The 15378-nt window shown below is 42.4% G+C and overlaps 1 protein-coding gene across 1 annotated transcript in view; it reads left to right on the top strand.

Moving 5' to 3' along the window:
* Window positions 1-15378, top strand: part of LOC141760306 (protein kinase C-binding protein NELL1-like) — a 377384-nt gene that overhangs the window by 112846 nt on the left and 249160 nt on the right. The window contains exon 5 of the mRNA XM_074622982.1: window positions 11479-11575. Within this exon, the coding sequence (XP_074479083.1) occupies window positions 11479-11575 (97 nt within the window). The remainder of the gene's footprint in view (window positions 1-11478; window positions 11576-15378) is intronic.

Raw genomic sequence — 15378 nt, 5'->3', positions numbered from 1 at the left:
TGGAACTTTAAAGATACATTCTTGCTTGTTTTTGTCTTTAAAAAAAAAAAAACACAAAATAGAAAAAGCTTACTCATTTTGCAGAATTTCCCGCAACTCAGGAAATTTAAATAAGCATGTATTCCAGCCCAGTCGCACAGCAGTTCATGAAATAGTCACAAAACTAAAAATCAATTTTTTCGTGATGGTCATCACAAAATCAATTTTTATGTATTTGTGTAATTCATTCACTTATGTAATTCGCGTAATTGTGAACTGGGAAGGATAGAGAGTGGCGAACGCTTCGTAGGGAGGAGGTCGGAGTGGATGGGTGGGTCAGAAAACGCAGAACTTCCCCCCAGGAGACCACTGTTTGTGTCCCGTGTGAAACCAGAAGTCCGTGAAACCACTATCCTTTCCTAAAGCTAAAAAAAATAGTTTCGTCACGTACCGTCTGTACTTAAAGATAGAGTCGAAGATGTTATTTTTTTGAAAGTAGCATCGCCTCAGGAGCTCCGTCTAAACCCACCCCCACCCCTTGGGGCTCCTTTTAATGCAACGCCCCCCACACACATGCACGAGCACCGCCGCATCGTAACTACTTCACAGACACAGAGCGGAGAGAGTGGAGTTTTCTCTTTCATTCTCCAGTAAATGTGTGGCAGCGACGCACTTTGAAATCAGGCTGGTGCATGCCAAGGGTAGAGTACGAGCAGGGAGGCATCCTATTGGTTCTTTCCAAGCGGACCTCGAGGCAGTGATTGGTAGACGTTTTTACAGGATTACAGCAGCTACAGATGACGGCTCTTTTCCGGTCCTTTTTCAGAGCTCATCAGTATGGGATCGCTGTCGGGGTGTAAAACCATTTCAACCAATATAACAAATAGTGGTTACTGAATAACATCGTCCACCCTGCCTTTAAGTTACACCACTTCTGGGGTTATTTAAACCAAAACTATGATCTTTTCCGAAACCTAACTAAGTAATTTAATTTGAAAAGACTGGAGCAGAACTTGACAGGTGTGCCACGTGTTGCTGGACATTCGTAAGAAAACGCACGAAAAAATACTTTTTTGTAAGTCATGTTGAGCGTTTTAAAAAAAGGGAAATTTGTGTCTATGTACACAAAATCAAATAGATTGAAATTCGTGGCTATTTCACAAACTGCCGTGAGACTGTGTTGGTATTTCTGTAGCATTTTTCAGAGTGCTTCACGAAAACAAAAAGAGACAGGGTACAACACATATGCATACAAAAGGACAGACCAAAAGATATAAAAAATAAAAATAAAACCCCACAAAATATACCTAAAATCAAGTTGATATCTAAAGTCTCGGTTATAGTCCCAAACGGACACATACACGGACAGCTGCGGACACTACGGTCGCGTAGTAGTTCAGTTTAAATACTGTCCGCTTGGGACAAGTCTGCGCAGTCACAACAAATTGGCAGTATGTGGATGTCTCCACTGAGCCTTTGCCTACATCCTCCGATGACGAAAAGTACGTCACGTCGCATGTCTGTGAGGGTCGGCAGACGTAGAAAGTATAACTTCGGTATAAAATGGTTGAAAGCTCCGTGCAGAAAATGTACAGTATGCTTGTTTTTCTGTTCCTGTTTGGTACATTGACATGCTGTCTTCATAGCACTATCTGGCATGTGAATGTGTGTGCGTATGAGATACAATGGAAACCGCCATACACATTATCTAATGAACTCTAATTCTGCTCAACACATCACACATACTGCGAACGTCTGTAATGCTTATAAAGGACTATATGCTGCATGACACATTTGCCACTGCTGTCAAAGAGGTGTCACCTCTGGATGTAATTATGCACACACACATTCCCCGGTGATGACAGGCTTGTTTACTATTCCTCATGATCTGTTCTGTAACACCCCTAACACTGCATAGGAAGGTGGAAGAGAGTTGAGGTGTAAATGGATGAATCTTTTTCCGTCAGATTTATTTAGTATAGCTCCCTGGTTACAGATTTCACTGGGCTCGGATTGTAACTATACATAGGAAGACACATTTAGAGGTATGACAACCAGGGCTCTCAACGCGATATCGTATTAGCGCAAATTCATTTTAACGCCATTTCTTTAATGCATTAACGCAATTTTTGTTGTTGTAGCGGGTTCCTTTTTAAAGCAGAAAGAAGATACTGGCATCACATGAAACTAAAAAAAAAAACAAAGGAATCCATTGGTACCAACCATGTCGTACTAGCTTGTCGTGAAGGAGGCGTAATAACGCTCCGAACTTACGCTACATTTTGGCAAAGAACAACTGGTATGGCTATTTTCAAAGGGGTCCCTTTGACCTCGGACCTCAAGATATGTGAATGGGTTCTATGGGTACCCACGAGTCTCCCCTTTACAGACATGCCCACTTTATGATAATCACATGCAGTTTGGGGCAAGTCATAGTCAAGTCAGCACACTGACACACTGACAGCTGTTGTTGCCTGTTGGGCTGCAGTTTGCCATGTTATGATTTGAGCATATTTGTTTATGCTAAACACAGTACCTGTGAGGGTTTCTGGACAATATCTGTCATTGTTTCGTTTTGGTAATTGATTTCCAATAATAAATATATACATACATTTGCTTAACGCAGCATATTTTCCCACTCCCAGAGTATTAAATACTTGACAAATCTCCCTTTAAGGTACATTTTGAACAAATAAAAAAATTGTGATTTATTTGCGGTTAATCGTGATTTAACTATGGACAGTCACGCAGTTAATCACGATTCAATATTTGAATCGATTGACAGCCCTAATAACAACAGAATGTACTGTATGTTAGCACAAGGAAAGTGCTGATCAGTGGCTCTCTCTATACACGTGGATTCACACGTTAATGAGCCGGAATTTATATCCAATCTCAGCAAATGGACTGTAGCTGAGAATCAACCCAATTATTCTGACCACATTATAATTAGTAGGGCATAATCTGTATTCACAAAGGAAAGGTTGTCTCATGGTTATTATTGAACATTTTGTTCACAATAGATCCACTCTCTTTCTGTCCACATTTGAACACGGTGATGGGTATTATGTGTTTTGGATTGTGTGCTACACCTGAGTGGTATCATGATGAATGTTTAGGCTTAGTATCTGAAAGACCACATGTAGCCGTTTACTTCTGTTTCAGTAGGTGCCGACAGTAAAGTCAAGTTGGTGTTTACAGCCTGATATCACATGAAGTGTCTCAGTGGGCTTTCTTTCTGATGCAGCTTGAGCTCTTCAAGAAGACAAAGAAAGAAAAAAAAAAAAATCTCCCAAAACATTAGGACTTAAGGGAGAAGGAAGACACTTTAAAAGGGTGAAATCAAACAACACTGTCTCCTAGAAATGATGTTTATAGACTCCTGAATGTTTTTTCCAAGTATGTTTTGGAGGAAACATTTTTTTGTAGTCCATAAGGTGGTGTGTCTCGCACATCACTGAAGTCTTATGTACAAAACTCAGGACCCAAAAGCACCTCGGGGAAAAGATCATGGGAAAAGATCATGGTTTGGTTAAGACTAGGAATATATTATGTTTTCAGTTATATTGAAAAAGTAAAGACCTGTTGACTTGTTCAATATTTAACCAAGACATTGATCTTTCCCTAACTGTAACTGTTTTTTTTTAGTTGATCATGCAGTAGTTGTCACGAGCAGCTACAGCAGGAATTTGTTTTCCCAACATTTGGAAATTTGAAAAACATGGGGAAAGTTTTGTTTTTAATATGAACTACGGCTGTCAATTGAATAAATTATTTAATCACGATTAATCTCATGATTGTCCATAGTTAATTATGATTCATCGCAAATTAATCTCACATTTTTTTTATCTGTTCAAAATGTACTTTAAAGGGAGACTTGTATTTAATACTCTTATCAACATGGGAGTGGGCAAATATGCTGCTTTATGCAAATGTATGTATATATTTATGATTGGAAATGACAAACACTGTCCAGAAACCCTCACAGGTACCTCATTTAGCTTTAAAAAAATATATACTTTATCATAAAGTGGGCATGTCTGTAAAGGAGAGACTCTTGGGTACCCATAGTACCCATTTTCATTCACATATCTTAAGGTCAGAGGTCAAGGGGACCCCTTTGAAAATGGACATGCCAGTTTTTCCTTGAAGTTCGGAACGTTATTTAGCCTTTTTTCCCTGACAAGTTGATGATGACAGATCCTTTACTCAAAAGCTGTTGTAAAAAACCTGTAAAAAGGCAAAATACAATGGGATCATAATCCGACAATAACATTATAATAAGTCCAATTTCATTGCAGTAAATACCATCATTTAGAAGACCGAGAAAGGGGTCCATTGAAGACGCTGATCATAATTAGGGTTAAAGGGGGAAGAGTCGGCCGATTTGGAAGCTTGGAGGACGTGTTGTCATTTTCTCCGATGAAGACCAGTATATAGAAATGACACCATGTATTAGTCTTCCACATAGGGCTGGGTTCTGTTAGCTGCACCTTTTGGATTTCATTCAAAATGGATAACATTCAAAGGACTGGTTAAGCCCTGAATCTAACAAGCTTATCAAAACATTTACCTCGCTTGTCTTTATTATTTTAGCATGAAGTCTTCTGGATGTTTTAATCAGATCTCTAACATTTTCTTACCATTTTTAATTTTTTTGTACAAAGCAGTAAAGTACGATTTTTACCTTTAAAACATTAAGGTAGTGCCAAAGGCCCTGTTCATACCTGGCACTGACATGCGTCCTGGGTGATCCGATCACAAGTGGACATCTTTAAGTACACGTGTGAATGCACCCAAGTTCACACCGCTATCGGAGGTGGTCTGGGTCGCATATGGCAACATTCTTAAAACTCACCTAAACCGTCGTCGTTACTCATCAACAACAATCACCAAGTGTGCTTTGGTCGAACTCAACTGGAATTCCACCGAGTTTAATGTGAAAAAACGCTGAATCTACAGTTCCCCCCCACCATCCCGCTCTCTCTCTGTCTCTCTCTGTGAGGGAAAGAGGCGGGGTCATGCGTCATCAATGCGTCATCAGTTACACTGTGCATGTGTTATACCCAGAGGTCTTATCGGAATCTGTAAAAAAAATTCCTGACCTGGATCTCTACCAAAATCTAATGGATTGTTCATTGTGCCACACCCCACCCCTCCAAAAAAAATGCATTGAAATCCATCGCAAACTTTTGGAGTTATCCTGCTAACGGACAAACTAACAAACCAACAAACCGACGCCGGTGAAAACACAACCTCCTTCCTAGGCCTTTGGCCTTGGTGGAGGTAATTATCTTAATACTGTATATAGTTATATAGCTTCATGGCTTGTTGGTGATGAGTCTGTATTTTTGTTCCGATGCTCTGCACAGATCTGACACCCGCCCGCTCTCTGAAGCTCTTTGTGGTGTCAGCGGTACGTAGGTCCCCGGGGGCCGCCGGTAGACAGTAACCTTATATTTTTATGCTCATAACATTAACCTCGATTCATGAATATGTAGGATATCAATACTGCTGTCTCCCTCCGGTCAAAAACAGCAACGCTATTGGTCTTTGCAAACAGAAATTATGCAGATATGTTGTCAATCTGGTCAAATTTGAATTTTGTCCTTGAAAACCAATCTTTTGAGTTGTAGTTCTTAAATATGGTATTCAGCTTCATGTTAATCAACTTAATCTGAATTGATATGCAAAAGGATTTGTGAATGTTTTCAGATTTCACAAGAAGATTCTACAGATTCAGGTTTGATAAACTGCCGGCGAAGCCCAATCCTAGTTACAAACACCTTTAGGAGCATTTTTAGAGCATTCAGGACTTTCTTTTTTAGCTTCCTGTCACATAACCAGTAATCTCTCACCCGCCTTCAGTGACGCGACATTATCTCAGCCTGTGCTTTTGGCAGAGGATAAACGGAGAGCTTTGAGAATTTTGTCCCACGGCGAGGCGAGTGACTCAAAAGGGACTTCGACTCCTGAATCCCGTCTTCATCTCTCTGGCAGAGGAGAGACACAAACATGACAGGAAATGTCTCGAGTTCAACTAGTGGAAAATTGGAAGTGGTCTGGGGTTTAGTGTGGCCGACAGATATTGGCAAAGCAAATAATGAAGGCTGTGATTGAGATTGTTCTCTTGAAGGGAAGCCATGACGGCTGCCAAAGAGCTAAATATTGTGTCTCACTTTTGAAGATGAAAGCTGTCGGTTTTTCGAATTTTCTGACATGTAATCCTTAAGTTAGATGGACGGGGCTTTTGATGGCATTAGTGGCTTTATTTAGTCTTTTTAATGTATTTGCTCTTATCGCTGGCTTAAAGACAAACTTGGGAAACAGCCAGCCAGTACTGCTGAAATCCTGACCGCCCAAGATTAAATGTAGTTTATTCAATTCAGTCAGTAAATCGGTGGAAACGAGGTGGCCTGGCAGCTTATTGAAGTGGACTGTCAACAAAATATGTGTTATGTAGTAAGATGTGGATTTATACACTCGCCGCCATACGGTGCTTCCACAGCTCCAGCCGGCCGTAATGCAGCACTTTCCTCATCTCAGGGTTTTCTCTTTGCTTCAGCCTCCATTCACATGAATGATGGCGGAGTCGCTCCACACCTGCCTCTCTCTCTCTCTCTCTCTCTCTCTCTCTCTCTCTCTTCTCTCTCTCTCTCTCTCTCTTCTCTCTCTCTCTCTCTCCTCTCTCTCTCTCTCTCTCTCTCTCTCTCTCTCTCTCTCTCTCTCTCTCTCTCTCTCTCTCTCTCTCTCTCTCTCTCTCTCTCTCCTCTCTCTCTCTCACTCACTCTCTCACTCACTCACTCACTCACTCACTCACTCACTCACTCACTCACTCACTCACTCACTCACTCACTCACTCACTCACTCACTCACTCACTCACATCCACACTGATAAAGGTGAAGACGAGCGGTGTGAAAGTGGAGCAGTGCTGCCCTATTTTACTGGTTCAGGATGGAGTGATCAGTCTGGTTCATCTCTCTCCACTGTATCATGTGTTCCTGCAAGTCACTCCCATTTCCAACAAGCTTTTATTGATGTTTTTTTCTACTGTGTAGTAGATGCTAAGGGATTTGGCAAAGCCTGTTAATCCAACATTAAAGTTATAATCCTTAAGATTTCAGTCCTGGTTGACTTGATGACACCAGTGGTTACTGGTCGAGACAGCAAGTGTCCTACAGGTCCTAGGATTCTAAAGGGCAGCAGACACTTGTTGTTTTGTCAGAAATATAGCAGAAAAACAACCTGTGTATCTGTATACTCATTTTGTGTTGATGAATACGTCGTCAATTTACGTCAATAATCGGCCTTGTTTCATTAAGCTAAGAGCAACCATGATCTGATTTCATGCTGCACACGGCACAGGTAGTTTTGCACAAAACTGAAGAGGATGGTGGTAGGCCTGTTGCAACAATTACTATAGCGACTTATCGTACGATATATGGACATTACCTCAATCGTTTTTACGCTAGCGACTTATCGTACGATATATGGACATGGCCAACATCGTTTTTACGTTAGCAACTTATCGTACGATATATGGACATGACCTCAATCCTTTTTACGTTAGCGACTTATCGTACGATATATGGACATGACCTCAATCGTTTTTACGTTATCGACTTATCATATGATATACGGACATGAGCACGATCATTTTTAAGTTAACGACTTATTGTACGATATATGGACATGACTTTGTGATTTTTACGTTGTCAGCTTACCATGACTTACATGGCCTTGCATTTCCTGTGAATCCCTCATGCATGGGTAGGTAATTTTTGAACATTGAATGGCTATTGCTAAAAATAATGCTCAATATAAATATAAAAAATAGAGTTAGATTGTTTAAAACTCTTGATAATTTTAACTTTTAAAGGGACAGTTCACCCAAAATACAAGAGAAATCTCGAAACCGGTACAAATGAAATCAAAACTATCTGCAGGAGTAGATATCACTGTAGTGAGACAATGTTTTTTTGTCTGTTTTTTAGGATGAATTTAAAATGTTGCCAACACATTCATTGTATTTATTCACATTCCCCTTCTATTCTCTGGGTTGCAAACTGTAGCTATTACTCATTGGATCCTGCACCCCGGCGATAGAAGAGTTCTGTTAATCATACTATATGTTGACTGGTGAATGTCCTCTATAATTAGCTGTTGATGGCTGCGGCCTGTGGTGTCAGACCGTGCAAATATGCCCGTGAGCACATCGCTATTCTAATTGGCATCTCGGCGCTCGGCTCTCTCCAATATTCCCTGTGTGAAACTCCCGGTCTTCACCACCGCTGAGCTGCTGCTGAGAGGGGAAGGTGAGGGAAGCAAAGACAGAAAGGTTGGGGGGGAGATAAAATAGAGTATAATCACATGACCTCTACATTCTCTACTGCAGTGACAGCTCGCCCAGCAGGGGGGGGAAATCAGACGGCTACAGAATAAACAGCATTGCGGCACTGCAGCACCTACACATCAAGCACAATGTATGCACATGTCAACATTTTTAAATGAACAAGCTGCTATTTAGGAAAAAACATAAATTAAAGAAATAAAAGAACATTATTTTGAAAATGTGTGCATATAAATAACAGAGCCGTAATTATTCATGCGTGGCCGTGGCATTGTTTTTCTCTCTTAGAAACATAAAAGAGACTAACTGTGACTCAGATGACAAATTCTGCTGCTGTTTTGTACTTGATTCATTCTCTCGCTGGAGGAAAATAGCTTTTTTTTATAGCATTAAAGGAAACTAACTTATGGATCTTGTCTATGTTTTTTATTTTCCAAACACCGTCTACAAGTTATAGCTTTCTTTCTTTGACAGTTATAACTTGATATATCCGTCACAAACAAATGCAGTATAGGCGCAGGTTGAGGCTGATGATCTACAGAGTGAATGTCTCATTTGATCAGGATTGTGTACACTCTTAAAGGTACTGTTTGTAACTTCTTAGACGTGTAAATCATTGCAGGTCGGTGTCCCATGTGCGCTCGCGTGTGGCTACGCTGTACAGACTCAGACTCCAACACAAACTACACGGAAGCACCAAAACCGCAAAGTTCTATCTAGTGAAGCCCATCTTGCAAAACAGTGTTAACTCTTCCTGCTTCAGCCCCCCGACTGTGGTCAGAAGACACAGGGGAGACCGTAGCTTTGGTCTCCAGGGCCAGAGTCTCTGCTCCTCTGCCTGCCTGCTTGCCTTCACTCACACACTGCGCTCATTCTAACTCGCTCTCTCGCTCCACCTCTCACGTGCATGCGCACACACTCCACACTGCAGAAGAGTTAGTTTAGCTCTGAGAATATCTAGTGAATGTACAGTGGACGTTTGTGGAGATATGCTGCAGCTCCCCCAGACCAACAGAGGTTTCCCGTGTCATGTTTCCTGCTGCTGAGTGAATAAACGGGGCTCCGGAGCGAGTAACGTTATCGTCTCCGAACAAAACTCCGGTGTCTCCCCTGTTCCCTCTGACGGCGGTCGAGAGGCTGAAGCAGGAGAAGCCAACACTAGGATCAGCATTGATTCATGGAGAGACCTTTGTCTGGTCAGCTAACATTACTGCCAAGCAGCTGAAATATAGAGTGATATTGTGCTTTTAGCTGACGTGTGTCGCCTCACTGTTTTGAGCAATGCTTGTTCATGTCTATGTAGAGCGAGCACAAGCGCGAGCGCGAGCAACAGGACGCTGACTTTTTTGACTTAATGGCCACAGGTGTCGCTGTTAACAAGCAATTTCTGATACTTACATAGAGTTCCTTTAATGTCATTAGCTTATTAGGCTCTTAGAGCTAACATGTAAGCAAGCACTCATTTAAAGTTACTGTGAGGAACTTTTATCTGGTTATGAAACAGTCAATTCAATTTCAATACAATACAATTCAATACTGTATTACTATATGACCTTCATCAGTAAACAAGACCATCAACAAGAAGATTAGCTATTTCTGTATAGTTATTCTTAAACTTGTCATCAGTGCCACTGGATCAGATTCTGTGAAAAATCTGATAAAATCACGCAGGTTCACCAGAAACTCCTTCAGCTCAGACTCCAGCAGCTCAGACTCCAGCTGGGCATCCAACCAGTTTGCCATGGACAGACCCAGATCCGGCTACGCCTCCGCCTTCGACCTGCAGCCTGAGCTCCGGCGGGAGGTGGATGGTGGAGAGCTCTGCGCCCAGGCCATATTGCTGGGCTCGCTGGAGGGAAGGGGAGCACTGGAGAACCAGAACCGGGATTGCACAGTACTGACTGTCAGACCCTGCTGCAGTAAAATGAGCTGAAATGCTCAGAAACACCGCTTTTGTCTACAGGAACCAACACAAAACTAAAGTTCCTCGCAGTAACTTTAATGTAACTTACATTTCACATGAAGCAGAAACATGGGCATAAAGGCATCCCAATAGAGCCCATTTTCTTTCCACCTGTCAAATTATTGACATGCGTTGTATTCACGATTTATTCACTTTGTTCGGTGCAGGTAGTTTGCGTGAGCTGCCCGTAGTTTTATAGCGGGGGTTGGTGAGAGCTATTAGTAGTCAACCATATGTGCAGGCAAATCAAAAACCAAAAGCTGACAAAACCTTTGAAAGCTACAGAGCTGCGGGGATTATAGCAGCACTTTTTACATTACAGGGAGTCATTTCACTCTGTGATAATAACAAAAATGCTGCTTAATGGAGCAGTAAGTATATGCTGAAAGCCTAAAAAATGACAGCATGCAAACGAGATTGGTCTTGAGATATGACCTAACCAAACACCTGCCCAGCTGCTGACATTCACCCCTTAATAATAATAATACGTTTTATTTTGCATGATTATTTATTTCCTCTTCACTTTGCCAACTCTTCAACATTATGACTATTACCTGTTTTTTTAAGTGTAGTACCGTGAGTCATTGTTGCAGTTCCTCTGTCAGAGATCAAAACAAACTACTAAATAACTGAATGCAATACCCTCAATGAAGCTGAAACAGAGACAAATCAGCTTGCTGCTCTTGAGTGCAGAGAAACGCAGGAGGTTTCCTCCTCCTTCTCCTACTAGTGCGAACAGAGGGAGGAGAAAACTTGACAAATTGTTCTCTGACATCCCCATCCGTGCTCACCAGCGTCCTTTAGACCGCTTCATTGGAAAAAAAAAAAAATGGTGTTGAATGACGCTGAGGATGTTTGCCTTGCTAATGCCAAAGCATGTTTGTGTCTGTCTGTCTATCTGGAGTCGGGTTAGTTAATCCAGCCTACATCCCAGGTCCAGATATCAATACCGTGTTATAGAGGGCCACGGGGCGAGACTGGCTGTCATGCTCGAGGAGAGCAAGCCTCTGCTCATGAAGGGAGAGGGAGGGGGCGTGAGGGAGCGGACATGCACACAGTGTGTTGGATTTACCGCTCAGCTGTATTGGATCAGTGTTCCTGCCAGACCAGGACAAAAAAGAGAAACGTGCTTGTATCAGTGTCGCTATCATAACCAAACATTCTCTTCTGATTTGTCGTTGGCAGGATTTACGAGCGGGTGATAGACCCTCCTCAGATGGAGCTGACCCCGGGCAGCGGAGTGTGGCTTGGCCAGCACAGCCACAAGCATGGCCTGTTCAAGGTAAGACTCCACAGATGATTTCCTTCATGCACCTGAACGTGCTTCACATTAAAGATTGCCTGGTATAATTGGCCATAGGCTGTGTGGGGGGAAGACAGCCAAGTGGAAGATACAAGAAAGAAGGGCTCTCAGAGGAGCCACAAAAAGCTCAGCGTATGCTTTGAAAGGCGTATTCCCAAGCCCATTACCAAGTTGTCGATTTTTAATCACTGCTCATTTTCTCAGGCTCCTGCGTGTGCTCACAGCAGGGAGGGGATGTGGCTGAGTGTCACCAAGACATGAACGCACTCCTGATATTCCCACCTCTCCCGCCCACCCACCATGCAATCAATGGGCCGTTTTATATTTTTTTCTGTCTAACATCTATGTAATATTGATCAGCCCACTGTGGTGTAAATAATTTCTCCTCCTCATGCTTTGACACTATCGCTGCTGCACATCAGCCCACTGTCCCCTCCTCCCTCTTCTTCTTCCTCCTCCTCATCCCTCATAGCCTCTTGCATCAAGGCTTCAAGGAGCTCCTTCTTCTGGAGGAAAAGCTCTGGTCTTGAAAGACGCAGCTCCCATCATCCAGTTCCCTACCCGCCGTCGGCTCAGTGATGGGAGTCTGTCTACCCCGACATGTGCAGGCAGCGCTCAGAAGTCTTTGTCAGCAGCAGAGACAGATGGTGTGGGAAGCGTGCAGGCTCGTGTGAAGCGAAGAGGGAATGGGGAGATTTTCCCTTCAGGTTTACACTGGGATGAGTTGGAATGTCGGCTGACAGGTGCTCTTGTAAAACATTGAATCGAGGACCTGTTGCACGTTGTATCAGAAGGGCCGTTTAGAGCTACATACACCTTTTTTTTTTTTATTTAACATTCACCTAATTATCTCCCGCTGCTGCTCATGCATATTTATGAGCCAACATATCTCATAATTCAACGTGTGCCAAGAAGTTTTCCAGAGATAGAAACTTAGTTATAGTTTGATTATTCCATGAGTGCCGTCTACCCAGATCTGAAAATAATAAATTAGTTCTAGTTAAAGCCGCAGTTGGTAACTTTAATAACAATAAAGTTTTGTCATATTTGTTCGAACTGCAACTATATCCTGACTGTAGTGCCTTAAGACAGATAATCTGTGAAACAATCAGGTTCCTCTGCCTGCTGTTAGTGCTCCTAATGGCATTTGCAAGATTCCACCGCTTCCAAAGAAAAAACAACCAATCACAGCCGAGGAGTCTCTAACGCAGCCGTCAATCACTGCTTGTGAAGCTTGTGAACTCGCAAACTGTGAAACTAGTCAGCGCTGATCAAATATATATATTCTATTACTGTATGCCTATTTCTCACCTCAGATGTTTTCGGAAACATCTTGTACCTTTAAAGCTGAAGTAGGCGAGATTGGAGCAAATCTGATTAAAGTAATAGTAGTAGTTATTTTTATAAAACGGCGTTATATCCTGACAGTAGTACATGAAACAGGTAACCTGAAAAAAATCATGTTCCTCCTGTGTCTTCTGGCGTCCTCCGGTGTCCTCCGGTGTCCTCCGGTGTCCTCCGGTGTCCTCCGGTGTCCTCCGGTGTCCTCCGGCTCCGGTGTCCTCCGGTGCTCCTAACATCATCTGCAAGATTTCACAGACCGGAGGAAAACAAGCAGTAAGAGCTGATCTGAGGTCTGCTGTCCAGCTGCTGTCTATGAGAGCCGGCTGTCAATCACTCGCGAACTCCGACCAAACGGTCAAACTAGGCAGCGCTGATCAAATATGAATCAATATTATGTTACGTTAATGCTTATTTCTCTCCTCAGATGTTTTCAGAATCATCTTGTAGTGCACGCTTTAGCTGTAACATGAGAAAGTTTGTGACCCGGCAGCCATGTTGAGATCAGGTTGAGATGGCTTGAAGGAACGCCAAGTACCGGTCACATGACCGGAGCACAGCCAATAGGAACGCTCTCTCAATGAAATGACCTGTGATTGGTCAAAGTCTCCCGTCACGGGCTAGATTTTCTAAAGCCTGTAAACAGAGCCATGAGGAGGTGCAGAGGTCTAGTTATCTCTCAGAACACTTGAATGTATAATATGCTGAAAGGTTATTATGGCATTTTTGCCCAATGATGCCAAACATATACTGACTACTGCCACTTTAACTCTCTCCCAAATCCCAAAACTAGAGTGCTAAAACTCAACGTTGTGATGTCATAGGGTACAAAGTCTGGAGCTGCTTCATAGACAATAAATGGGGAGAGATGCTATACAGTAGATGAACCTGAGAGCACCCAGGGGAATGTTCCGAGTAAATGGGAACATTTTCTGTTTCACAACTAACACTACAATAAAATCAAGCTCATTTTGGGTATAAAAAGAAAACAAACATCCATAAAATCTCCATTCATCATAAAGTCTCCCATTCATTGTCTATGGAGTAGCTCCAGACTTTCTACCCTATGACATCACAAGTTTGAAACTTACTTCTCTGGTTTCTGACTTTAAGAGAGTAGCTCATGTTCACAAATATCGATTGAACTTTCCTAGGCAATGGAAAATAACATACTGGAATTCTTAATTTAGGTGGTGTTCCCCTTTGATGGGTTTGGTTCCATTCAGGTTCAATGTCTAGCTACCTAGCTACATTCCAGCTCAGGTCTGCTGTCTTTCTCTGCATGTTAAAAAAGATTTAGTACTTTAAGAAAAGAAAAGAAGGATTGACAAAAACTCTCTAAAATCCTGTTGTCTTTTATTTCCCAGTCTTTGAATTAGCTTAGCTTAGCATAAAAACTGGAAGCAGGGGGGACACAGCTAACCTAACTCTATCCAAAGTTCAATACGCCTACCACTGCCTCGAAAGCTAACAAATCAACACCTTGTATCTCATTTGTTGAATCTTTACTCAAACACAAATTTAAAAACAACAAGTTATGGCTTAACGGGGAGTTACAGTATGTGCTGTAACTATTTCTTGGCAAACATTGGCGAGGAATATTGTGCAGGGGCCTTAAGAGACACAAACACACAGAAATAGAGAAAGCCGATATGGACAGAGACAAAACATATTGTTAAAAAACTTTACTTTGCTACTCCTTTGCTATTCCCTTCACACTTTCTCACCTGCTCCCGTCTGTAACCTGCTAAAGACGAGAGGATAAAACAGAGCCTACTTAGATCTTGTCATGTGAAAAGCCGAGAAGGCTGAAGAGCTCGTTGGGAAACGAGAGAAAAGAATAAAGAGGGCGAAAGAAGTAGAAGAAGTAACAGTGCAGATGGAGATAGGAGGTGAGATAAAGCTGCAGCTGTAATCTATCCCATTCGGGACTCAGGAGTAGGATAATGATAAGACAAGCTAACTAGGCCTTTTAAATAAAACATATCGAGCCCTCGCAGCGGCTTGAGACGCTCCTCGTCCTCGTGCCGCCTCCTCCCGGGAGCTTCTCCGTCTGAAGGAGGAACTGTAATAAATTATCTCTATCTAGAATCCATTGTGCCAAGGATGCTGACTCCTCAGGGACACGGCGAGCTCGTTTGGAACCGGTGCTTTTGTGAAACGCTCGGTGTTTTCATGCACCACGGGCCAGTAATGAATCTACTACGGACAATGATGGAAAGCTCGAACACGTTAGAATGAGGCAGCGCGATGACGGAAAAGCCAAACCTGGACACGAGAGATTCAGAGCTTAGATCTCTCACTCAAGTCTGTCTTTTGATCTCCCCGTGTATGTCTTGCGTTGCCTCTGTTTCCTGGTTGTTTAAATTTGTTTGTTTATGCTTTTGTTCGCGTCTTTGTTCTTTTTATTTCGACGTACCATCCACGGTATGATCTTCTCT

The sequence above is a fragment of the Sebastes fasciatus genome, chromosome 2 (assembly GCF_043250625.1).
Source record: "Sebastes fasciatus isolate fSebFas1 chromosome 2, fSebFas1.pri, whole genome shotgun sequence".
NCBI classification, from domain to species: Eukaryota; Metazoa; Chordata; class Actinopteri; order Perciformes; family Sebastidae; genus Sebastes; species Sebastes fasciatus.
This window is presented reverse-complemented; position numbering and strand designations above follow the sequence as displayed.